This window comes from Oncorhynchus tshawytscha, linkage group LG12, assembly GCF_018296145.1.
Source record: "Oncorhynchus tshawytscha isolate Ot180627B linkage group LG12, Otsh_v2.0, whole genome shotgun sequence".
Lineage (NCBI taxonomy): Eukaryota > Metazoa > Chordata > Actinopteri > Salmoniformes > Salmonidae > Oncorhynchus > Oncorhynchus tshawytscha.
Genome location: NC_056440.1, coordinates 66,601,790 through 66,629,211, shown reverse-complemented (window position 1 = coordinate 66,629,211; position 27,422 = coordinate 66,601,790). Strand labels below are relative to the sequence as shown.

At 42.1% G+C, this 27,422-nt stretch overlaps 1 protein-coding gene across 6 annotated transcripts; it reads left to right on the top strand.

The window, feature by feature from the left end:
• The first annotated feature begins 20 nt into the window (after positions 1-20).
• Positions 21-27,422, top strand: LOC112263707 (AP-1 complex subunit gamma-1). Of its 6 annotated transcripts, XM_024440235.2 has the most exons (24): positions 37-128; positions 249-332; positions 9,811-10,014; positions 11,356-11,480; positions 12,199-12,340; positions 13,949-14,045; positions 14,751-14,827; positions 15,287-15,295; positions 16,034-16,129; positions 16,225-16,305; positions 17,416-17,570; positions 17,682-17,795; positions 17,974-18,114; positions 18,647-18,701; positions 18,984-19,106; positions 19,342-19,431; positions 19,560-19,684; positions 19,812-19,916; positions 20,030-20,171; positions 20,812-20,938; positions 21,280-21,375; positions 21,596-21,756; positions 21,942-22,040; positions 22,206-27,422. In XM_024440235.2, exons 3-24 carry the CDS (start codon positions 9,814-9,816, stop codon positions 22,305-22,307), a joined length of 2,463 nt encoding a protein of 820 aa, XP_024296003.1. In that variant the 5' UTR covers positions 37-128; positions 249-332; positions 9,811-9,813; the 3' UTR covers positions 22,308-27,422. The 6 variants fall into 6 exon arrangements, with proteins under 6 accessions (XP_024296001.1, XP_024296004.1, XP_024296003.1 ...); XM_024440233.2 differs by lacking the exon at positions 249-332 and having other exon boundaries at positions 21-128; XM_024440236.2 differs by lacking the exon at positions 249-332 and having other exon boundaries at positions 23-128; positions 9,793-10,014.

The following is a 27,422-nucleotide window of genomic DNA, read 5'->3' as shown; positions in this document are numbered from 1 at the left end:
CGGTGTAACCCTCCGCCTGCGGTAGAAGTGCTGAGGCTAGGAGAGCCACCATTTTGAATGTCTGGTCTGTTCCTCCCTCCGTCGCAAATAGAGAAGATTCCAGCTATTTTCTGGTATCAATACGGCTAGTGAGTATAACTTTATACAACTATGTCAGTTAAACAGAGTTGTTTATTTTGATTATAGCTGAAAAATCAGCACGACCTTGTCTTAAACCGCGGTGACAATAATCCATGTTGGCGCTACAGGATCGGAAGTGAGGCTGCGCTAACCAGCCAGTGTACCGGGGGGGTTGTCTGTCAGAGGAGCGTTAGCCTGGTGTCGGCTAGCTGGTATGCTTACCTGATCTGTACTTGTGCGATCTTTAACCTTAGAAATCTGTTTTTTACTGAACTTTTACTTGCCTACACGCCTTCAATGTATGTCAACATTGCATTTGGTTATTTGCTGTGTAACTGAAACGAGATGTACCGGTAGGTATGTAGGGCAAGGTAACTAACGTTATCTAGTTGTTAGTTAGCTAATCCTACGAGCTAGCTAACCTGCTAGCTAAGTCAGTGCGATGAAGGCCTCTTCGTTATTGCGTAGCTAGCTATCTAGCTATGCTCTGTATGTCCACTTGCTAAAAGGGTTTACTTATTTCTGAGAAATTAGAAAGCTGTAATTGTGCCATGCTCGTTCTGAAATGGCCTCTGCTCGGACGTTAGATTGCTAGCTTGTTAGTGCTAATGCTAACTAGTGGTAACGTGACAATGCATAATAAATTTGACAGGTGTGGTTAAATGTTCGTAAACTATTGTGTTCAAGAGATGACTAGCAATTTAACTCTCTTTCCGTGGGCTTGTGATCTACCGTAGCAAGCTAACCACCCTACCCAGCTAACGCGTTACTAGCTAGCCAGCTACTCGGTATGCGGAATGTAGCTAAATACCGACCATTGGTACCGACGTGTAAGTTAACTAGCTAACTACTTTAGCTAGCCAATTACGTTAGCTAAGTAGCTAGCTAACTTAGCGAGAGCAATACCATTATGTGTTCAAGTTGAACTGTAACGTATACCCACGCTTCAAATAAGGTGTGTGTTATACCTAGCTTGGGTGTAAATGTTTCTACGTGGTTGCAATGAAGTCAAGGTTACTTAAGCTAGCTAGCAACTATAGTATTGTTGCCACTTAACGTTAACTAGCTAACGTTAGCTACAATACTCACATACTGGTTGTGATTTATTAGGCTATTTATGTGCCATTACAGCCATTGGGTTGTTTTATTTGAGCTTGCTGCAATTTCTTAAAATATTTGTATCCTTTAAAATTGTGATTTCCTAGTTCCCTTTTGACACCTCTTCTGTCAGTCGATTCTCCTGAAGTCAACATCAGTGTCATATACTCAGACTTGCTTTTTTCATTGCATGTTCTTTGTATTTGCATTAAACCAGCTGAAAAGTGCCCATGTTTGTACCTGAATGTTAAGCCTATTCAATGAAAGCTTTCTGTCTACAGTACACACATGTATTGGTAGGCCAATACTTGGCTAAACCATGTAGGTCCAATGTTTTGTATAAATGTTCTGTCATACTACTTGCAGAATTGTTTTTTTATTGGAATGGAGGTAGCAGCCTGCTGTATCTCGATCTTTTCATTCAGACTCAATCATGGACACTCTTACTGACAGTTGTGGCTGCTTTGTGTGATGTATTGTTGTCTCCAGCTTCTTGCCTTTTGCTGTTGTTTGTGCCCAATTATGTTTGTACCATGTTTTGTGCTGTTATGTTGTGTTGTTGTCACAGGTCTCTTTATGTAGTGTTGTGATGCGTGTTTTGTCCTTATATTATATATATTTTTAATCTAAGGCCCCTGTCCCCGCAGGATATCTTTTGGTAGGCCGTCATTGTAAATAAGAATTTGTTCTTAACTGACTTGCCTAGTAAAATAAAAACACAACCAATTAAATATCTCGTTGAGAGCTTGGCTGAGCAGTGACAGCAAAATGAGTGGCAAAGAGGACAATATGCTGGGATATTGTGTTGAAAGGAGCGGTCCCTCTACAATGGTTTCTTCAGAATTGTTTCTGTAGCTTAATGAACTTCATCTGCACAACTTTGGTTAAGGAGGAAGTAAATTGTGGCACATACTCCAGTTGCTGTATTATTGAGTAGTGTCTGGGATCTCAATTGGAAATAGCCTCATTGATGGTGTGCGTTGTCTCTGGATTCTGGACATTGGAAATTTAGTAGCCTATGTCCCCAGTGGACTCTTCTGTGTGAGGTTGTTTTCTCTTGCCACTAGTTGCTAGGCTCTGCAGGCTTGTGTATCTTGCAGAGTCTCAGGAGAGGAATGGGCAATTCCATTCACACAGGAAATCTGCCACAGTTGGTGTCAGATATGATCCCTTCTGTGGCTATATGAGGGTGTTGATAACATTCAATATATCATTATTATGTCTTCCTTTATGGCCATTTTGTTCCCAAAGCTGTCTTAAATAACATGATCCAATGCATCAGTATGCATGTGGAGGACAATAGCCTAATTCAACTGGAACAGGAATAAGTTCAGGGGAGTTTGAGATCCTCCCCCTCTAATTGATCAGGATAATGTCTCACGTCAGTCATTCCATTTGACAGAAATGTTTTTGGCTTGTTGGCTGTTCAAGCTCCTGTGAAATATAGCGGGGCTAAAAATCTGTAGCGTGGCCACACAGCTAAACAGTACTGTTTTTGTCCTGGGAGAGTAAGGCTGAGCAAAACTGATGTTGGTGAGTGTGTCTTTGGTGGTTGCTGCTCAACAGTTCAGCAAGTGCAAACTTTCTCCACCTATGGTCTTCCTAATCCACCTATTGTGCTCAACCTGTCCTCTGTCGAGACTAAACGTGTCTTTTGTGCCAGCTTTTGGGGACATAATAAAGAAATTATCATGTCTTACAAATAATGTGTGCTTAAAAGTTATTGCAACGTTGTAGTAGAACAGACATTTCATAAGTCTTTGTTAGTCTAGCAGAGACTGGATTTTCCGTATTCGTTGTGTGTGCACACTTAGGAGCACATAGGCTGATTGGGGCCTTTGGTTACTCTTCACAGGAAATATAAGCCTTTGTTTTGCTCGAGTCATTAAGCCTAGGTGACAGGCCTGAATGTGTGTTATGATTCATGCATTAAAACAGATTGCTGGACTATAGGGTGTGAATTACTTGTTGCAGTTAATTGTACTTTCTTGTGCTATCTGGGAGTGACGGAGGTTGCTAATGCGTTGTGCCTAAGAAGAACACCTCTTAGCCATGACGGTTTACCATGGGTTCTCATCTATGCTGACCAGTTTCCGTTTGAATGTTAATGGAAGGGAGGGAGTCTGAGTCCCCCTGCTCTTCTGGAATGTGCACTGACCTTCCGTTGCACTTTGATCACAGCGAATTCTTACATTATCAACATACTGTCTCGTTCAACTATGCGCCTTTCTCTGCACCTTCCTTGATCTATTTAACTTCCTCCAGACTCCACGGTAGGACTGGGCGATATGGCCTAAAAATCTTATATATTGTTTTTCTTAAACATATGGATATTCACAATGTGTACATTTATATGACAAAGTATGTGGACACCTGCTCGTCAAACATCTCATTTCAAAATCATGGGCATTCATTTGGAGTTGGTCCCCCTTTTGCTGCTGTAACATCCTTCACTCTTCTGGGAAGGCTTTCTACTAGATGTTGGAACATTGATGCGGGGACTTGCTTCCATTCAGCCACAAGAATTAGTGAGGTTGGGCAATTAGGCCTGTCTCGTCGGTGGCGTTCCAATTCATTCCAAAGATGTTCGATGGGGTTGAGGTTAGGGCTCTCTGCAGGCCAGTCAAGTTCTTCCACATTGATCTCGACAAACCTTTGCTGTATGGACCTTGCTTTGTGCACGGGGCCATTGTGATGCTAAAACAGGACAGGGCCTTCCCCAAACTGTTGCCACAAAATTTGAAGCACAGAATCGTCTAGAATGTCGCTGTAGCTTTAAGATTTCCCTTCACTGGAACTAAGGGGCCTAGCCCAAATCATGAAAAACAACCCGTATTTATACACCTGTCAACAATGGGTGTATAGCCAAATCCTTTATTTTGAACAACCATTTTTTTTCAAATCTAAATACGCTTTTGTTATACAATTAAAGGTCAAACATTCAGCGATTAATCTAATGAATTGAGGGCTTGTGAAGTTCTACCAAGGCTAAATTTAAGCCTTCCACGACCATAAGACCCACATTTTATAACAACAATAGTTTAACCTGCTTTTTTGCCATCACTAAAGAGGCTTTCAGGTCTATGAAAATGCCATTACATTTTTAAAATTAGAAATTGAATATGAATCATGTATATAATGTACAATTCAAGTTAGAAGTTTACAGACTTTTAGGTTGGAGTCATTAAAACTAGTTTTTTCAACCACTCCACAAATTTCTTGTTAACAAACTATAGTTTCGGCAAGTCGGTTAGGGCATCTATTTTGTGAATGACACAAGTCATTTTTCCGACTATTGTTTACAGACAGTGAATTATAAGGGGAATTATAAGGGAAATCACAATTCCAGTGGGTCAGAAGTGTACATGCACTAAGTTGACTGTGCCTTTTAAACAGCTTGGAAAATTCCAGAAAATGATTTCATGGCTTTAGAAGCTCCTGAAAGGCTAATTGACATCATTTGAGTCAATTGGAAGTGTACCTGTGGATGTATTTCAAGGCCTACCTTCAAACTCGTTGCCTCTTTGCTTGACATCATGGGAGAAATCAGCCAAGACTCCAGAAATAAAATTGTAGACCTCCACAAGTCTGGTTCATCCTTGGGAGCAATTTCCAAATGCCTGAAGGTACCACTTTCATCTGTACAAACAATAGTATGCAAGTATAAACACCATGGGACCACACAGCCGTCATACCGCTCAGGAAGGAGAAGTGTTCTCTCTCCTAGAGATGAATGTACTTTGGTGCGAAATGGGCAAATCAATCCCAGAACAACAGCAAAGAACCTTGTGAAGATGCTGGAGGAAACGGGCACAACGTATCTATATCCACAGTAAAACTAATCCTATATCGACATATCTTGAAAGGCCGCTCAGCAAGGAAGAAGCCACTACTCCAAAACCGCCATTTAAAAAAACAACCTACGGTTTGCACATTGGGGAAAAAGTTCATATGGTCTAGAGGTCGACCGATTTAAATGGAATGGCCGATTTTAATTAGGGCCGATTTCAAATTTTCATAACAATCGGTAATCGGTATTTTTGGACATCGATCATGGCCGATTACATTGCACTCCACGAGGAGACTGCATGCCTTGCTGACTACCTGTTATGCAAGTGCAGCAAGGAGGCAAGGTAAGGTGCTAGCTAGCATTAAACATATCTTGTAAAAAAAAATTAAAAATTAAAAAGCAAACTTACCATAATCACTAGTTAACTACACCTGGTTGAGGATATTACTAGTTTATTAGCTTGTCCTGCGTTGCATATAATCGATGCGGTGCCTGTTAATTTATCATTGAATCATTGAATTTAACAAGCGCATTCGTGAAAAAAGCACGGCCGTTGCACCAATGTGTACCTAACCATAAACATCAACACCTTTCTTAAAATCAATTCACAAGTATATATTTTTTAAACCTGCACATTTAGTTAATATTGCCTGCTAACATGAATTTCTTTTAACTAGGGAAATTGTCACTTCTCTTGCATTCTGTGTAACATTCGGGGTATATGCAGCAGTTTGGGCCGCCTGGCTCGTTGCGAACTGTGTGAAGACTATTTCTTCCTAACAATGACAGCCAACTTCGCCAAACGGGGGATGATTTAACAAAAGGGCATTTGCGAGAAAAAAAAAGCATAATCGTTGCACGAATGTACCTAACCATAAACATCAATGCCTTTTCTTAAAATCAATACACAGAAATATATATTTTTAAACCTGCATATTTAGTTAAAAGAAATTCAAGTTAGCAGGCAATATTAACTAGGGAAATTGCGTCACTTCTCTTGCGTTTTATTGCAAATGTCAGCAATTGTGAAAAACTGAGTTTAAATGTATTTGACTAAGGTGTATGTAAACCATAGACCTTTACTGTACATGCAAATGAATTTGATCGCCCAGCCTTACGCCACGGTGCGGCTAACTCGACCTGACATTTTTCTCTATATCTCACACACAAATATAGTACCTGCCAGTTTTTATTAGGTACACCACCCTGTTCCCGAAACTGGATTGATCCTACAGACAGTGAGTCATGTGGCTTCCTATATAAAGGAGGCATTCAGTTACTGTTCGATTGAATGTTAGAATGGGCAAAACAAGTGACTTTAGCAACATTGAGCATTGTGTGATCAATGGTGCCAGATGGGCCCGATTCAGTATCCAGAAATGGTTATCCTCCTGGGCTTTTCACACACGGTAGTGTCTCATTGTGACAAACAAAAAAACATCCAGTCAGCGGCAGCCCTGTGGGGGAAAACCTCTTGTTGATGAGGTCGAAGGAGAATGACAATCATGCAAGCTGGCAGGTGGGCCACAAACGGACAAATAGCAGCGCAGTACAACAGTGGTGTTCAGAACGGCATCTCGGAAAGCAGTAAAATTTCAGTTTACTTGAGTGTCCTGCACAGTCCCCAGACCTCAACCCAATAGAGCATCTTTGGGGAGATTTTGAACTGGCTGTTCGCAGCATGACTGGACCGTCATCCAATCTGCAGCATCTGCGTGATGCCATGCGTTAGCATGGACCAACATCCCTGTGGAACGTTTGACACCTTGTCGAATACCCCAAATAATTCAGGCTGTTCTGGAATAAACTGTCCAGTGAGTGTAAATTAATTATCTAAGACGTGCCAAATCGAGGTTATATCCAGCTCAGAGCTCCAGCTATGCATTTGGTTTTCTAAGTGGCTAGATGTCAAGATCAAGCTTCTTGGTTACAGCAGGGACAAACAATCCCCTCCTGGATTAAGATCCATGTTGCCTAAATTATATTTAAAAAAAAAAAAAATAGAAATACCACCACTTGTGTGCACTCAAAGTCATACTGTATACCGTGGTATTGGAAAAAGTCTTTGATGTGGTGATAACATAACTGGTGTTATTAATTGGATTGTCCTCTGTTGGACCTTTTTGTGTCTACAACACCAGCCTTTATATTTCCCTAGTTCTAAGAGAGCCTCTGCTCTGTCCATTTAGCAAGTGCATTATTTTTTCCAGCAACAGCATCAGCTCTGAGGTGGCTTGATGCAGAAAATGGCTTTGTTCAGCAACTAATTACTGTTGTCCCTCTTGCTGTAACGTCTCAATTATGCTATCCATGCTAACCGATAAGAGCCATGCATCTTTTGAGATGGGAAGTCATAAAGCACCTCTTTTCCGCACGCAGGAGCCAGCGGAAATAACTTACTCTCTTTGTTCCTGGCATAGTGGCACGTGATGGATCCCCTGTTGTGGTGGTGGTGCATTAACACACACCCCTCTCACCAGGCCCTTCACTGCAATAAACAAGGCCTCCTCCAGACCCACTGCTGGTGCCAGGCCCTTGACCTTGTTCTGCCCACTCCAGCCTGCCCAGGGTTTCTCTTACATCCTCTGTCACTCTGCTGTAGTACTGTAAGTGTACACTTCCTGAATGCACTACAATAGAGGGTAGGCTGCAGTGTTCATTGCTTTAACTCAGGTGTTGAAAGTCAAACGTGTCAGTGCTATAGGGGTTTCTAAAAGCAGGAAGTAGAGTTTGTTTAGCACACCCAATGACATTGTGCCTTTGGAATGCTGAGATCTGTTGGTCTCTTGTCGTACGAATCACTTCCTATGACTTGGCGTCTGTGTTTCATGTGCAGTTATTACACATTCATAGTTTCCCCTTCCACGGTCTCTCATTGTGACAGTTGGTATTACTACTTTCTTTTTACTGAATCTTTAAGGCCAAAAGCCTATTGAGCAATTTTGTCTCGCTCTCTTAAGTGCCAAGAGAGCAATCCTTTCTCTCTGTTTCCGGATTGCTCTCACACCACCGCTGGGCTCATCCTCACTAGCAGACAATTCATGAAGGATTGTGATGCAGCTCAGTGCTCATGCACCATTTACCCAACTAATTCCCGCAGGGTTTAAACGTAGAGTTTCTAAACCCAGAGGCGCAACATCGTGAGACTTCGGGAACGCTTGCAAAACGGACCAAACAGACCAGGCGATGGTTTGAAAATTCAATGAGAGAAGTGAATCTTCCTTGGTTGTTAATTTTCTCGAAGTCTAAAGGCAACCTAGATTCTAGTAAATGTCTTAAGTAGTTGAACATGTTGTTACTCCAATCTCATGAAACTGACATCATTTTCATCAAACTGCTTTTATATCGAAGGGGTGACTTTGAATTGCCGGCCTGCACATGCGCAGTTCGGCGCGAGATGACTGTTAGACCCGACGATGCATTTCTGCTCATGAGCTTAGCTAGCCAGATTTTTCATGACATCGCCTACAAGTGTGATCGGGGATTTCTAAAGGCTAAAACTGCTTCTCCAATCTTCATACTGTACTCTTGACTTACAGTCGAGGTCTCATTTACCTGTTTGTATATTTGATCCTCTGAAATGGGCATGAGACCAATTTAGTCAACTAGTGCACAGATCCAACATGTGGGCTGCTTCTTCTTGACCAGAGGTCACTGGATTGTGGTAGTGTGCACATACAGACTAGGTGGTCAATGCGCAGGACAAGCAACCTGCTGTACCTTGCCGGCCTCTGAGACCACAGGCTTTGGGACGACCAATGTGAACTCGATTGATGGTGAGTGTTAGAACACACAGGAAATCTACTTATCAAATAGGAAGTAGTACAGTGTATTTGTCATTATCATCTTGCCGCCTACCTATAAAAAAACAAATCAAATTCCTCTATCTCTGAGTTGGACACATATCATTAATGGGGTGAGAGATTATATGCTTGTCTAATCATTTAATTCTGAATGCATCCTCTCATGGAGCAGCGTTCTTGTTAGAATGGGAGTACATTAGTAACATCGTAGAGGCACGGTACTGTGAGTTCTCTTGTGTTTGCCAGGTCTGTACCTGGCTGATGTTTTAGAACTGGTGCACTGTGCTCCTGTTATTATTCTGCATACTGGAGAATGTACTGGATGTACATACTGGAGAATGTTATCTCACCTCCAAGCATGTGCCCCTTCAATATTTAATCACCCTCCACTGGTTTGAAACCTTAGAGCTCTCTTCACAAGCTTCTGAGCAAGGAATTCTCCATTTCCTTGTCACATTTGAGGCTGTACTCACAGAACAATGCTAATTTGCTATTCAAATATTTATAATCACATAGGCTGCCAAAAATACCATTACAAGAGTATGCATCTATCTTATAGAATGAGTGAGCACCCATGGCTTCCTAATGATAACTATAATGAGCTAGACAGAAGTGGTGGTCAGGTGATTTTACTAGCCCCCCAGCTAATTTCACTTTAACTCAGAAATGCATGAAGACAGACACTCTGTGGACCCACATCAGCCCAGGCATACATGTTAATGGATTTGTGCTCTTTATTTACATTTTACGTCTGTAGTAACGCCATAAGCAATACAAATGTTTGAGAAACAAAGTTACTGATCTTACTGTCATTTTTTTCCATACTTTCAAAATGACAGGTCTACTTTCATCTACTGGTTGTCAGATTAGAATGTGATTTTGCAGTATGGCCCTTGTTTAAAAAAAATTAAAGTGCAGCAGTTGGCTCTCGCCCAGCCAGTGCCTTCCCTTCACCAAGGCCACCTGTTCCAACATGTTTAGTTTCTCCGTGTTTTCCAGAGGATGCCAGCGCCGATCAGACTGCGGGAGCTGATCCGGACCATCCGGACGGCTCGGACCCAGGCAGAGGAGCGTGAGATGATCCAGAAAGAGTGTGCTGCCATACGCTCGTCCTTCAGAGAGGAAGACAACACTTACCGCTGTAGAAATGTGGCTAAGCTACTCTACATGCACATGCTGGGCTACCCAGCGCACTTTGGGCAGGTATGTTTAAAAAGAACACTGTTCTTAATTTATTAACCTACATCTGTGAGTGTCTTGTTGTTTCTGGCAGTGAATGTGTCTCTTGCTGAAGAGAGCAGTTTTGTGAATGGATTACTACGGCTCAGCGTTAAACACCATAGTGCCCTCAAAGCTCATCACAAAGCTAAGGACTCTAGAACAAAACGCCTCCCTCTGCAACTGGATCCCGGACTTCTTGACGGCCCACCCACAGGTGGCAATGGTAGGGAACAAAACATCCGCCACACTGATCTTCAACACGGGGGCCCTTCAGGGGTGCGTGCTCAGTCCCCTCCTGTGCTCCCTGGTCACTCATGACTGCATGGCCAGGCACGACTCCAACACCATCATCAATTTTGCCGATGACACAACAGTGGTCACCAACAACGATGAGACAGCCTATAGGGAGGAGGTCCGAGACCTGGTTGTGTGGCGCCAGGACAACAACCTCTCCCTTAAAGTGATCAAGACAAATTGTGGACTACAGGAAAAGGAGGACCGAGCACGCCCCCATTCTCATCGACAGGGCTGTAGTGGAACAGGCTGAGCGCTTGAAGTTCCTTGGTGTCCACATCACCAACAAACTATCATTGTCCAAACACACACTAAGGCAGTCATGAAGAGGGCACAACAAAGCCTTTTCCCCTCAGGAGACTGGAAAGATTTGGCATGGGTCCTCAGATCCTCAAAAGGTTCTACAGCTGCACCATCGAGAGCATCCAGACGGGTTGCATCACTGCCTGGTGTGGCAACTGCTCGGCCTCCGACCTCAAGGCACTACAGAGGGTAGTGCGTACGGCCCAGTACATCACTGGGGCCAAGCTTCCTGCCATCCAATACCTCTATACCAGGCGGTGTCAGAGGAAGGCCCTATAAATTGTCCCAAGACTCCAGTCACCCTTGTCATAGACTGTTCTCTCTACTACCGCATGGCAAGCAGTACCGGAGCGCCAAGTCGAGGTCCTAAAGGCTTTTTAACAGCTTCTACCTCCAAGCCTCTTGAGACTCCTGAACAGCTAATCTAAGGGCTACCCATACCCCTCTTTTACGCTGCTGCTACTGTCTGTTTATAATCTATGCATAGTCACTTTAACTCTACCTACATGTACATATTACCTCGACTAACCGGTGCTCCCACACATTGACTCTGTACCGGTACCCTCTGTATATAGGCGCGCTTGTTATTTTACTGCTGCCGTTTAATAATTTGTTACTTTTATTTTACATTTTCTACTTAATGCTTTTAGGGGAAAAATAAAAACTTGTTGGACTGTTGTATTTGGTGCGTGTGACATTCAAATTGATTTGAGTTTTGTTTTCCAGCTTGAGTGCCTGAAGTTGATTGCGTCCCAGAAGTTCACTGACAAGCGGATAGGGTACCTGGGAGCCATGCTACTGTTGGACGAGAGGCAGGACGTCCATCTACTAATGACAAACTGCATCAAGAAGTAAGGCAGGCCAGAACCGCATTGGCTACATGCATACAATTATTTGTAGTGTAGAGATGAGAGCTGTGCTGCAGGAGGTGGTGATGTGCACCAATGGCAGTATTCTGTTACTGCCAGAATTGTTACTCATGAGTGGTGCTCTCGTCAGCAGTGTGCGCTTCTGATGTTGGATATGGAAACAGCCCCATAACCTGCCGGATCAGCTGTTCCGTCTTTTTCTCGATCTCTTGCTCTCATGCACATTTTTCTTCTTTCCTGTCTCCCCTGCTCTATCCTTAGTCTTCCCTTTTACCCACCTCTCCCTGTCTATCTTATATTTTCTTCTCTCCGTCTTTCCTTTTTCTCTTCTACATCTCAGCGCCATCCTATATCTCTGATCTGTTATCTCCCTATGAACAGAGACACAGCCACATTCCAAAGTCTAAGTTGAAAACGAAAGGAGACCGGCATTTGCCATTAAGACCCTTAGACTTTGGAATGGTCTGCCAGAGATCAGGCTTTCAGATTCAGTGCCTATTTTTAAATCCCTGTTGAAGACACACTTTAGAGATGCTTTTAATGTATGATTTTTAATTAGTTCTCTTTTTTCATTCTCCTTCCTCCAGTCTTTATTTCTTTGCTAGTACTTTTATTTTATGATGTGAAGCTCTTACTTTATACACTATATAAAGTTATTATTATCTGCTATCCACTCATTCTTCCCCCTGTCCTTCCTCAGTGATCTGAATCACAGCACACAGTATGTCCAGGGCCTGGCCTTGTGCACCCTGGGCTGCATGGGCTCCTCAGAGATGTGTCGAGACCTGGCTGGAGAGGTGGAGAAGCTGCTCAAAACATCCAACTCCTACCTGAGGAAAAAGGTACCTCATTCTCACCTAGCCCACATTCACTCTTTACAAAGTAGTGTTAGTCAGGTGGTTAGTTTGATGTGTGTCAGCAGACCTACCAACCTGCACACAATTTGAGGTCAAAGTATGCTGGTATGAAAAACTACCCTAAAATACGCTTCTATTGGCATAACCGTCTGAAGTTGGAGCTGAGCCAATCAGAACTTTGGCGAGGATAAAACATCTCTAGCTCTCCACTCCGGCACGCCCCCTGTAGTCGTAGTAGTCTACTAATTTCCTCCCTCGAGCTGAATGGCAGCTCTCCACTTTGTCCGTTGATACCGCTGATGTGTGACGAATAAGGGTAGTGAAAATGGATAATGAACTATTTGGTGAATACATTTTCCAAAATTGTATGTGTTAATCAAGCACGTGGCCACCATTATTTCGTAGTTAGCTCCTTCGCCATTAAGACAAATGTAGTTAGCTAGTGTTAAGTCAACAGACATGGCAGAGAGCTGTTCTGCTAATACTGTCCTTCACAGAAAGTTATATTAGACTGTGTTAAGATTAGTACGCCTATGTTGATTTAATCAGTTGTTGATCTGGTGTCTTGATCCAGCTGTATGTCAACAGTAGGTAATGTTGTGATAATCAGTTGTTGATCTGGCATCTTGATCCAGCTGTATGTCAACAGTAGGTAATGTTGTGATAATAATCAGTTGATCTGGCCTCTTGATCCAGCTGTATGTCAACAGTAGGTAATGTTGTGATAATAATCAGTTCACCAATGACAAGGCATGTTGATTGATGGTAGCCTAGTAGTCAGACCTTGATGGATGAGGTCAGGGATGAAGATCTGAAACAAACTGATATAGGCCTAGTTCCGTTGTTTCATATTCCAAACAGCCTACAGTAAGCTAAACCACTACATTCCATCCTGTAATTGAATTATCCTAAATGTTCTCCCCAAACAAAATTAAGGATCCAGTTTGTTTTTACTAGACTATCCACATACATTCACCTATTAATTTGAAAAATCAAAAAACCCTAAATGTAACCTAGAAAAATGTGAGTGTCATTGAGATCATTAATTTCTCTCTCGCTCAAAAGTTTTAGAACGCCTACTGCTTCAAATTTTTTACTATTTTCTACATTGTAGAATAATAGTGAAGACATCAAAACTATGAAATAATAGATATGGAATCATGTAGTAACCAAAAAAGTGTTAAACAAATCTAAATATATTTGATATTCTTCAAATAGCCTTCCTTTGCCTTGATGACAGCTTTGCACACTCCTGACATTCTCTCAACCAGCTTCATTAGGTAGTCACCTGGAATACATTTCAATTAGAGATGTGCCTTAAGTTAATTTGTGGTATTCCTTTCTTTCCTTGGTGCATTTTGAGACAATCAGTTGTGTTGTGATAAGGTATGGTTGGTATTCAGTAGATGGCCCTATATGGTAAAGTGCATTTGCCTATGATTTGAGCAGTGTGGGTGTTGCGCGTGCACCGTCGTGGGAGCCGGGGGTGCCGCCACGCTAAAGCCATAGTCATAAAAATGATTTAAAGTTGGCATGTCTGCGCTTGCACGTCATAGTTGAGGACTTCGAAAACATTTAGAATTTTCTCCCCAGGCGGCGTTGTGTGCAGTCCACGTCATCAGGAAGGTCCCAGAGCTGATGGAGATGTTCCTCCCAGCCACAAAGAACCTGCTGAGTGAGAAGAACCACGGTAAGACAACCGGGGGCTGGGGGCAACTGTGTCCTGCACAGAGAGCATTGGGTTTGGTCACTCACAGGTAAAATGGGGATGCTGTGTCCTTCAAACGGATAATTGAGCTGGTGCCCTCTATACAGTTGAAATGTCCTTCAGTGACGAGAGTTAGATTAATGACTGTGTCCTGATGAGCTGTGGAGCTGCTGCGTCCTTCACAGTTTTCAATTGATCACCTCGGGTGTTTTCACTAGACACTGATGGTTGTCATAGTACAATGGCTGATGTTCTGACAGCTTTATAAAGCGGCGCTCTTGTCAGAACCAGTGTTATCACTTCGAATATGTTTCTAAACGAGTTTGATAGATGAAGTTGCCCCTAGAAATTGTAAGGTCAGTTTTGTGTTTTCCCCTCAATGGTCAAGGTAAGGATTTGGGGAGTTGATGCTAGATATATACCTGTAGTCGTTTTTGTAGTGCTAAAATAGGGCTTAATGGCATTAAACTGGAACTTACTAAGAGTGAGAATCCAGACTATAAACCACCACAACGGAACCAGCAAACAGCTTCCCCCATAGACTGTTCCTTATTTTAGAAACAATGCTGTGACATTGTTAAAACGTTCACTCACAGGGAATTGGCAAGGAAATTTGTGCAAATTTGTTAACTACTACGGTTCACCAGGGATGCTGTTTTCAAACTAGTTTCTCTTTGTCTCCTTAAGGTGTTCTCCACACTTCTGTTGTCCTCCTCACTGAAATGTGTGAAAGAAGTCCTGACATGCTCTTACACTTCAGAAAGGTATGGATAGCCACCATCTAATTAGTGAAATTTCTACTATCAAAGAGTTTTTGGGTTACAGCGCAAGTCTTCAGGGAGTTAATTAAGCATTTGTCCTTAGCTCACTCTACATTTCATTCTCCCTTAGTATTCATTTTCCTTTCACTATGACTGTTTTGGATATACTTCAAACATATCTTGCATTTTGAAACCTTGGATTACATTTTCCCATAGGGTTTGCTCTACATTAAAAGTAGGCCTATGTCTCAGTCGTATCTCCTTGCCTCGCTTATTTCCTCGCTGTATCTCTAGTGGCTCTGTACCTCTTTCCCTTAGCCATAACAACCTTGAGCCAGTCTCCCACCCCTCATGTTCATGATCAGAACATGACTTTGAGCTCTCTAAAAGTGAATCTTCCCTAACATCTACCTCATATTTTTTCTGTCATTTGTCTTTGTTACAATTCCTGCATTGTGTTAGAATGAGAAGGTAAGAGTACATTCTGGTTTCATAGCTGGTGCATGCTGTAACTAGTAATCACTTCACACGGTCACCGTAGATGTAATCAAATCTATGTTCTGTCAAGTTCCTTTTTGTCTTTTTGATTTCGTTGACAGCGGTCATATGTTGGTGTTCTCTTTTGAATTCATGACAGGATTTTTAAAAATGTTTCTTAGACATCTCTCACTATTATCAATGTGTCATCATTAACCTAATGTGTAACTCATTTGATCACCGTATGTTGAAAACAACATGGGTCTGTTTTCAATTGATCACCTCAGGTGTTTTCACTAGACACTGATGGTTTTATGTTTGTTAAAAGGGAGGTATGTGTCTGTATACGTACAAATATATATTTCAGAAAATTTGCACCAATGCGAATATATTTGTTTATGAATACTCTTGCCTAGCATTCCTGGTAAGAATTATGATGAGGGTTCTATTTCATCCAGGTGTGATTGAATGTGACATCACGGTTCGATTAGCTTTTCAAAACTCAACATCCTAACCCAATGTTTTCATACAATCAATGTTGTCTTGATTACCATAACCCAGAAATGTAAGTTACATTGATGATTTAAATTGAGAGAATGTAAAGAATAACTGCACATTCTACACAATACTTTGTCCAGTTATTTCATTAACAAGGTAGGACACTGATTCTTCAGAAATAAAGACCTTGACCCTTGATGGTACCCCTCCTCTCCTGTTGTTGGTCTTTTGTAGTTGGTTCCACAGCTGGTGAGAATCCTGAAGAACCTGATCATGTCTGGATACTCTCCTGAGCATGATGTGTCTGGCATCAGTGACCCCTTCCTGCAAGTGAGACCTTTGACCTTGTGTTTTGTGCCAATCATTTGATCTTCTGTAACAAACTTGGCTAGGCCAGTCAGTGATGCCCCTTGACCTCATTGCAGGTGCGGATATTGAGACTATTGCGAATTCTGGGCAGGAGTGATGACGACTCAAGTGAAGCAATGAATGACATTCTTGCACAGGTGAGAAGAGCGGTTATACTCTAGTGACACCCCATCCCGTGAACAGGACCGTTGTCGTCATCTGACACTAATTAGCATAACGCAACGGACATAAATCTTCCTAGAAAATATTCCTATTCATGAAAATCACAAGTGAAATATATTGGAACACAGCTTAGCCTTTTGTTAATCACCCTGTCATCTCAGATTTTCAAAATATGCTTTACAGCCAACGCTAGACAAGCATTTGTGTAAGTTTATAATAGCCTAGCATAGCATTATGCCTTGCTAGCAGCAAGCAACCTTGTCACGGAAATCAGAAAAGCAATCAAATTAAGTTGTTTACCTTTGAACTTTGGATGTTTTCACTCACGAGACTCCCAGGTAGATAGCCAAAGTTCATTTTTCCCAAAATATTATTTTTGTAGGCGAAACAGCTCTGTTTGTTCATCACGTTTGGCTGAGAAATCGCCCAGAAATTGCGGTCACCACAACGCCTAATTTTTTTCCAAATTAGCTCCATAATATCGACAGAAACATGGCAAACGTTGTTTAGAATCCATCCTCAAGGTGTTTTTCTAATATCTATTTGATAATATGTCCGTCGGGACAATTCCTTTTTCTCTAGGACCGATTGGAGTAATGGCTACCTCTGCACTTTACGTGAGAATCTCTCTCGGAGCCACCATGAGACCACTTACGCAATGTGCCCCCATACGGCTATTCTTCAGCAGAAATGCGTAACACTACGTCACAATGCTGTAGACACCTTGGGGAATACGTAAGCTTGTTGATGGTACATTCACAGCCATATAGGGAGTCATTGGAACGCAGCGCTTTCAAAACCTGGGGCACTTCCGGATTGGATTTTTCTCAGGCTTTCGCTTGCAACATCAGTTCTGTTATACTCGCAGACAATATCTTTACAGTTTTGGAAACGTTAGTGTTTTCTATCGAAAGCTGTCAATTATATGCATATTCTAGCATCTTTTCCTGACAAAATATCCCATTTAAAACGGGAACGTTTTTTCCCCAAAAATGACAATACTGCCCCTAGAGTTCCAAGAGTACTCGAGGCTTACTGCCCTAGAGATATGACTAATCAGACTAATGGTTTCTTCGCCCTTGTAGGTGGCAACCAACACCGAGACCAGTAAAAATGTAGGCAATGCAATCCTCTATGAGACAGTACTGACCATAATGGACATCAAATCAGAAAGTGGATTGAGGGTGTTGGCCATCAACATACTGGGACGCTTCCTTCTCAACAATGACAAAAATATTAGGTAACACACTTGGGGAACTAATTCATTGAATGATCTGAACATAGGTCATCATAGTCCCAGGTAATATAACACTTAATGTGACTTTGTGGTGTCTTTCTGTCCACCCTCAAGATATGTGGCACTGACGTCCTTACTGAAGACTGTACAGACGGACCACAATGCAGTGCAGAGGCATCGGAGCACCATTGTGGACTGTCTAAAAGACTTGGATGTGTCCATCAAGAGGTGAGACCTACACCTAAATGAGGAGAACATGAGTGACATACAGTATAGACATTAGTACATAACACACTAGTACAACACATTGCTCGTCACTGTACATGTCTGCACAAGTACATATCTGCACAAGATATGGGTCAGATGTAGAGATTTCCTTGTCTTATCGTCCCATTCTCCTCGCTAGGCGTGCGATGGAGCTGAGCTTCGCCCTGGTGAATGGGAACAACATCCGAGGCATGATGAAGGAGCTGCTCTACTTCCTGGACTCCTGTGACCCAGAATTCAAAGCAGACTGTGCATCCGGAGTCTTCCTGGCTGCAGAGAAGTAAGGCTCATGGGTGTGGTCCAGTTAGGAAGATCTGTAGAAATCAGGCTTTGCCAATCTGAAGGCTCTTGCTAGATCCATAGCAACATTAAGTAGTTGCACCATGCGAAACCGTTCTCAACATTATCCCGGCTTGTAGTTCTTTACCACCTCATTTTGTTAGTATTGGCCTTTGCTCAGCAGTTGTAGTAGTGGTTCGAGAAGGATTAGTAGTGATTGCATGAGAGGCCATGGCAGCAGTAGTTTTTGCCTCAGTTTACTTGCATTAGGAATGTAGGCTTCGAGAATAGATTACAGCCAGTGGCCTCATGCACCTCCAATGATTAACTATTGTTTCCGCAACCTCCGGTTAATGTGTGTGGCTTACTTACTAAAATGCTGTATGATGATAAATGAGTGATCCATCGTCAGAACATGACGTTGTTGATACCATATATTTTCTGACAGCAGGCCAATTGTTTTTCAGTTCATGGTTATATGATCCTTCACTCAGGGTAATGCAGATGTGACTGATGCGTGTTCTGTTTCACAGATATGCTCCTTCAAAAAGATGGCACATTGACACCATCATGAGAGTCCTGACAACGGTATATGTATAATTTCATCAAATACTTTTCTTTGCACAGACGATGGTGAAATAAGTCATTATGCTTGACTGTTGCGTGACGAATCCTTGAGTGATCCATCGACTGAAAACTACAAATGATGATCTCATCATATCTGACAACCGCTGCTTTTTTTTACCATGGTGACCAAGGCTCTTGGTGTCTTGTCTTGAAAGTGTTTTTGTCGCTGGACTTAAACAAAATGATCATCTGCCTCATTGTCCATTTTGAGACGGGTTTCTTTTAACACCTGTTTGTGTCCAGGCGGGGAGCTATGTCCGAGACGACTCTGTCCCCAACCTCATCCAGCTCATCACCAACAGTGTGGAGATGCATGCCTACACGGTGCAGAGACTCTACAAAGCCCTGCTGGATGACATCTCACAGGTCCGTGACATCTCTGGTCACACACACGTCTTGTATGATAAGAGGAAAACACACATTGAAACAGCCCAGTAACCAGACAAATAAGAGGAACCTGACAATGAATATGTTGATTGAAATGTTATTGGATCACTAAAGATCACATTTGGAAGTAGCAAACAGTGTGCGGATGTTTCCCTTCCTCTCTGATGAGGACTGGTTACAGTGAATCTGATCTATTAGTGTTTGTCTCCCATAGCAACCACTGGTCCAGGTGTCCTCCTGGTGTATAGGGGAGTATGGAGACCTGCTGGTATCTGGACAGTGTGAGGAGGAGGAGCCCATCCAGGTAGACCTCCTGAAGCACTCAATCACCTCAACTATTTCATCTAGAACGTTACACACAACACATCTATGTGCACTGCCGACCTCAAGAAGTCGAAATGTATAGATTTTCTCCCCCTTTGTTTGCACCAGGTGACAGAGGATGAAGTCCTGGATGTTTTGGAAGGTCTTCTTGTGTCCAACTTGTCCACCCCTGTAACCCGTGGTTACTCCCTCACTGCCATCATGAAGCTGTCTACTCGCTTCAGCAGTGTCAAGTAAGTCCATCTGTGTTGAGCAGAGAGAATATCCAACAGGTTATGATGATTTTTATCCCTTAGCTTTGAAATGAATGGATGGCAGGACGCACACTCAAGGTTAACATTTGTGTCTTAAAATCTCCAGCCGAATCAAGAAGGTGGTGTCAATATACGGCAGCAGCATCGACGTGGAGCTGCAACAGAGAGCTGTGGAGTACAATGCACTTTTCAAGAAATATGATCACATGAGGTGAGTATGCCTCCAAATGTATTCCCATTCATTACAAGCACTTTTCTGTAGAAATGATTGGTGCTTCTCCTTGTCAAGGAAATTGACCTATCTTATTCTCTTCCTCTCTGAAGGCCTGCCTTACTAGAGCGAATGCCCATCATGGAGAAAACAGCCTCCAATGGCCCTACAGAGATTGTGCAGACCAATGGGGAGACAGAGCCCTCGGTGCCTGACACAAAACACCCGCCCCTAGTCACCCAGCCAGCCAACCAGGTGAGGGCAAGGTCACATGACAAATCTGTATTTACCATTGATGGAAGGTTTTCTGTCACAGACGACGTGTTGCTGAATCAGTGGATCAACATTTGATTCAGTTCAGCGTTAGACTCAATTGAAATGTAAAATTAATTTACATTTGAGCTGACAAATGCAGCAGCTTTTACTGTGAATGCAATCTTTGCTGATGCGTGAATATATATATTTTTTTTAAATGTATATTGAGCTGTAGCTCAGATCTTCAGCGATACAGATTGAATCGAGCCCTTAAGCTCTTTAAAACGCACAAATGCACGTACACTCACACACATTCTTTTAAGTTTTGATTTCTATTCATGTGGTGAAAGTCCAAAAATCAGTGAGTCTGCTAATGCTTTTTTACACACTGTTCAAACAAGGACCCCTGCTGGTAGGAAAATTAAACTGTGGCATATCAATCTGCAAATTAATATGAAGCAGTCTACATTTTCCTTTGTAGAGTTCTGATTTGAGTTACAAAATATTTTACCATCTGTCATGTTTTAAAACAAAGTATAAATGAGATGTTATTCAGAGCACTGTTGTTTTGTCCAAATCCTCCCTGTTTTACAGGTTCAATCTACATGTGCTTTATTATTTGGTTTCTCTTCTGTTCCAGGCTAATGACTTGTTAGACCTGCTGGGAGGTAATGATGTGGTGCCTGTGATCCAAACCACCCTGCCCACCAAGCCTGCCTCGGCTGGAGGAGAGCTGCTCGACCTATTGGGGGACCTCTCACTGTCTAGTAGGACCAGTCTTTCTCTCTCTCTCCTTTTCTTTCTCTCACTCACTCACTCATTCACTTTCTTTCTCTTTAGCCCCAAGCACAGGTGGACCCAACCTTGGTCAGGGCAACTTGATTGGTTTCTTTTCTTTCATTGCAGTGTGACTGTTCACCACCTATTCTCTCTGTCACCTCTGCCTGCACCTTCCTTCATAAAGAAACCACATTAGTCACTCCACATCCTGCTTGACTTGGTCAGGAATCAACTTGTCTTGTGAACTATCACCAGTGGTATCACTGTTATCTGTGTGTGGTTCCCTGTACCCTGTTGGAACCCCCTGTGTTGTTGTCCCCCTCCCTAGGTGGTCCAGCTCCTGCCCCCTCTGTGCCCATCTCCCAGCCCCCCTTCCTCCTGGATGGCCTCTCCTCACAGCCCCTGTTTAATGATATTTCAGCAGGTGAGAGCTAGCACTTATCAGTGAAGTTTTCAAATTTCTAATTTGAACCAAAGCCAACCACTCTCCCATGTTGTTTAGCAAGTAGAGTACTGTGTCATTATGTATCCCTTCTAAAACAATGTGACCGTATACATGTTTCTATAATGTTTTTTGGGGGTTATCATGTTTGGTACTACTTTTTCACTCTGAATTGTATTGACTTGTGCGTTCTTGTCTTTAGCTATTCCCCCCATGACAGCGTATAGCAAGAATGGCCTGAAAATAGAGTTCACCTTTGAGAGGGCCAATCCGAACCCGAACATAGCAGTCATCACTATCCACGCCACCAACACCACTGAGGCTGACATGACAGAGTTTGTTTTCCAGGCTGCAGTTCCAAAGGTGAGCCATGACTGGACAGTCACATGTGTATGACTATGTAATATTAAGAAAAATATGTGTGGTTCTATGATTGACCTCTGTAGCATTGTACAGCTTAGTCAAAGTTGTGAATATGCAGGCGTATGTCCTACGAAGCAGACTTGGCAGGAGCAGTCTTTTACGCTCTGTGTGTCCCTCTCCTTCAGACATTCCAGCTGCAGCTCTTGTCCCCTAGCAGTAATATTGTCCCAGCACTCAACCAGGGAAGCGTCACACAGGTCATCAGAGTTCTCAACCCACAGAAGGTATGAGATGTTCCTGTCTGTCCTCATCTTCCTCACATTCTTATTCAGTTTCCTGATCTATTGGTGCTATCAGAGGAATTTAGTGCAGAGGGCTCCTATAGAGTTCAGCTCTACATTGAGTAGTTCATATTGCTTTAATAAACATGTCTTTCTCATGGTTTACAGCAACAACTCCGCATGAGGGTCAAGCTGACGTACACCCACAAAGGCTCACCTGTCCAAGATCTGGCCGAGGTCAACAACTTCCCTCCTCAGTCCTGGCAATGATGACCGTGCCCTCTCGCGCTTAAAGACCCCACCAATGGAACTAACTATGGGAAAGATTCTCCCCCCCCCTTACCCAGACTGATCCCCTGTGACATCACTGCAGACTGCTGCCCTGGGGTGGCATGGGAAGCAGCGGAATGTCAAACACACAAAAAAACGATGGTATGAAGACCATGATGACGACAACAACGACAGCAATGACGATAGACATCACCAGAAATATGTGAAAACATATTAATTTACTAACCCTTTTCCTTGATTGGTTTCACCTCAATCTGTCTGCTTTGCAGTTGCCACTATTTCCATCTCCTTGCCCTCTCAATGCACGTACGCCCACATTGCACTCTCTGTGGTACGCCCACCCCTCTAAGCCGCCATAGAAAAGAGCTGTTGACAATGAGCACTTGATTAAGCAGTCTGTTTTTCCTTGTTTCATGTTTTTAATCTTACAGGAATTTAACATGGGTATATATATATTTTTTGTACCTTTTTTCAAGTCTGAATGAGGTGCAACTTAATTAACTCTATGAAATTTGCATACTGTCCATTCACCACTTTCCCGAATTGGGTTTGGAAACTTGGAGTACTTTGGCTCTCAGTATTTTATCTAGTTTGTTCTCTAAAGTGACTATAACACGTTCTATTATAAAGATCTCCAGCTCTATGCTTCAAATGCAAGGTCTTTGGGTTGCAATACAAAGGTTAATCTCTCATGAACAGATTCTGGGTGTAAACCGAAGAATCTGTTGGGATGGAATGCGTAGAATCAGTTTTCGTCACTGATTATTTGGATGTATCAGGATTGGCCAAAGGCGGTGCTTAAACTTCGACTGCTTCGCTTGTGTGGGGGAAGTGGGGGGCTTTGGTTAAGGGTTTCCTTTTGCGAGGGTGGAGACTTCGCAAACCGCAACTCCCAAGTTCTAATACGTGTGGACTCACAACTACATCACGCAGCTGAACAAATCATGCCAGATTTTAGTCCTGCGTTAACCGAGATTATACAAACATTCACATGATGACTTTTCCCAGTTGTACCTGGTCTGCTCTTTTACATCCATTAACTTTGGCAGCAGAAGGATTTTAAAGACGCAGAGCACTCATTCATTTTGGGGTTAACTTAATTTGACCCTCCATCTCATGAGTGATTTAAAAGGCAAAAGATGTGTGGAGTCATTTTGAATTACATCAGTTTGAGAGTTGTTTGAATCCCATTCACCTTGGTTTTGCCAGAGAGGCCTCTCGGCAGGGTTGAGATACTGTAAATGGCTAAAGTGCATATTTCGAAAGCTGGAGTGTATTTGTTTGTCATGGGCTGGCTAACACAGAGTATGGTTCCATTTTCTTTCGTTTGGTCAGCAGTGTGGTAGCCATAGCACGGCGCATCTTGTAAAAGTTTATTTTCTGAGGTGGAATCCAGAGGATGGACATTTCTACTTTGTTTGACTGCCCTGTATAGCACCGTTTCCCCCACCTAGATGGGCACTATTTACAGTTTCTTCCATCCATCTTGTTAAATTCAACGGTTAATTGCTTAGATCAAGCTGAGGTTATTGAAGCAATATGGATATTGTGTATCAGTGCAGGTCTGAGACACATCTTAGTTAAAGGAAAATCCTTAAACAGTTTCATTGAATACATTAACTTTGGAAGTACTGAATCTTCCACGCATCTGAACAAACAGCCGGAAATGTAAGATTTACAGCTTTGAGTCGTCAAAATATCTCTCTTAAGACTATTAACCTGGCTGGACATAGCCAGCCTAGAGACGACATGTACATTAAGTCTATTTTGAATGTAGTTATATGCACTGAATGCTTTTTCTTTGCAGGCTTTTTCTGTGGCTGTCCTCTCTGAGGGCGCTGGCCATTTTGTTGGCACTATTTTTGTGGTAGTCTTTTTCTTTTTTTTGCAGTGATTTGTCTTAAACATTATTGTCTGATATCAAAATTATGTGCCTTTTGACATAACTAGATGGGAAGTCCCTAAACTGGTCTCATTTGATCTGTGTGACGAGGGTTTGTGTGTCAGGGAGTGCTTATTGTGGGTTATATCCTGACTAGAGAGCAGGCAAGACGGACAGGCTGGATGGAAGGTAGGAGTCGAAGAAGAATGTGCCCTTTTTATTTTATTGACATCTCACACTGAGTTTCTAGCATTTAGAGTGGAAATGATGTAGTCAGATATCAGTGTAGCTTGGTGTGATTCCTTGGCTGTCATACTTCTCCAAATCAGAATCCCGACCAAGCTGTCGGAAACATGAACCTGAATACCTCACAATGTTTTCTCTTCCTGTTTAACTATCAACAGCACAGTATCTGGATAGCTGCATTTAGTCTTCTGTATGATCTGCAATCAAGTGGGCACCTGTAGGACATCTCATTACTAACACACTTAGCTGCCCCATGATGCTGTGTGTTCAGACCTTCAGATGTTCAATCGCACTATATGCTTATTGATATTCACTATGCTACACTATCAAACTTTTGTGACCAAATTGGAGATGCTATTAGCGTTGGAAATAAGCTTTGGAAATATTTTTGAGCATTGATATGTGTATATGGAGAAAATGATTTTTCATTCTATTAGTCATCTTTTTTTTCTGTTTTTGACTAAATGCTATATTGGGTTTTTCTGTATATATTGAGGGCTTTTAAGGTTAGTCAAATATCCTTTCTTTCATCCCTTTTTATTTTTAGATACCAACCATTTTCTAAGACTTCCAATTACTCACGGTGTATATTGTCTTAATAGATCTTAGTCTAAAATATGGTCTAAAGAAAAGACTTCCCTATTCCATCAGTCATCACAAAAGATATATAATCGGCTGCCTGTACATTGTATATTATTGTAAAACGAAACAACACAGAAGATGATCAAATGAAATAAAACCCCATTTGAAGACTTACACAGATTAGCTAAGGACTATAATTGTATTCATGTATGTAAAAAAGAATCATCTTGAAACGATGCAAATGAGCTGCATCCTCTTCATAAGTTTGGATGCATCTTTTTTTCCTGCAGATTTTAGTGGGTGATTAGGCTGCTATTGGTTTTTATACATGTCCTCTTAAGGTTTGGTTGGGCAGAACTGGTGTTGTCTGTGAGTGATGTACTGTACTACTGAGAGGTCTTTGAGCTGAGCACCGAGGTGGCACCTTGTCGGTATTCGGGGTCCCCAGAAAGGCCTAATCTGTTTTCATATGCCCCTTAAGAGGAGTAGGCCTCTTGCTAAGATGCTGTAATGCCTCCCTTGGCCTGTAATGTGCTTTATTGTTTTTTTTCTCTCCCCAGCAAAAGTAATTGGAGAATTTAATGTTGTCAGACATGCAAGCTAATTAAATGACGGATGACCTACCTACAGTGCACATGGTCCTTCTAAGAGAGCAATTCTCATTGTTGGCCCCCTTTTAAGTCTCATTCTCTGTGTTTTTCTCCAGTCCTATAGATTTTCTCCCCATTCATCTGGCATCTCACCTCCCCACATTAATTGTATTGGATTTCAGAGATGTGAGAATGGGCCCAGAGTTTCTCTGAAGTGTTGAGTGAGGTCTTATTTTTTTACTCTTGTGATGCTGTTGCACGTACCTTTATTGTAAGATGGGGATTGAATATCCTGAGTTTTCAGGCTATGAGAAGTTTAATCTGTGTGGTGGATATGGTTCATTAAGTCGTAAGGCCTTGTTCCCTCATGTGGTTGACAGATACAATGTGCTCTTGGCTGCCTGTCATCATCCACTCTTACTGGGTCTGTTCATCGCTCCTGATGACTGCATTAAGGAACCTGTCTTATGGACTGGTTTGTACGGCTCAAAGAGAGCAGAGAATAGGCCTGGTTCTGTTACAGGGACCGGGCCAGCGGGGCAGTTGAAGTTCAGGCTCTTTTAGAGGAAATATGATCCTTTCTATTTATTGAAATCCAATTCAAAAATCAGGACTGAAGTGTGAGGCTGATCTCTCTGCTGTGTGTATGGCCTTTGTCTACATTCTTTTCAGGAGACCTGTGATCTTAATGCAGTGCTGCTTAACCTGTTCTTGTGATAGTACACAACTAGAACACTGAGCTGAAGCTGCATGTTAGCTGTGCTGTGAGCTCATTTCCACAAGGGGGAGCTGGTCAAGATAGAAGGCTATAGGGAAGGGAAAGATCTCATACTTGTACCTTGTCTTGAATGTTGTTTTTATCGATTCCATCAATCATGTTTGACCAGTTAACGCTTTTAAGGATACAGTACCCCCATATATGAGAAAATGAGAAATGCATATGAAGGTGAAATCCCATTGGTTTGGACACTGCATCTTTAAAAAGGACATTTGTAAAGTCAAGAACCCTTCAGAGGTCTGAGCAGCTTTTGAAGCGTTTTGTTTGTCTAATCAGCCTGTGTGTGTGTGTGTGTGTGTGTGTGTGTGTGTAAATATGAGTGTGTTGGCATGTCTTGCTACAGTCACCTAGTAAGGATGTGAAATTGGCTGCAAGGATTTTAATTCACAACTTCAGAGCTGCATGTGAGAACCAATGTAAATAGTGTCATTTCTACTCTAAGTAATCCTCTTTTTGAAATGCAAGAAAAGGTCCCATTTTTCAACAAATACAACACACCACCTTGTTGGGTTGTACATTTGAAAAATTGTTTTTTTTTTTTTTGGTGGTGGAAGGGGTTAAAAGTGCACACCACTCATTCGGATGTAATTGTTTTTTACTTCTATATTTGGCCAGGTGAATTCTCCGTGTGTAAAGGGGTTTGAAGGCGCATTTGACTTTAGCCACTTATCCCGTTCCCTGTGAAATCATAAAGCGTCCATTGTACTTTTGAAAGAATCTGAATATGTAACCCTCAGATTTATCCCGACTATACGACAACATATCTGATTTGAGAAGGGGAGGAAAAAACATTTTTTGAAATTCCCTTTTCTAGACAGGTTAAACATTTTGAACTGAATCAGAGTCCTATGTCTTCAAGGTGGGTGTGAATGGACTGAAAATATGAATAATAATGATGATTAAAGCTGAGAGGCTGTAAACTACATGGGATATTTTAGACTTATGCTGTGTATTATTGTCTTTGGGTTGGAGGAAATGATGATCAAGAGTATAAATAAAGTCAAACAAAATTTTGA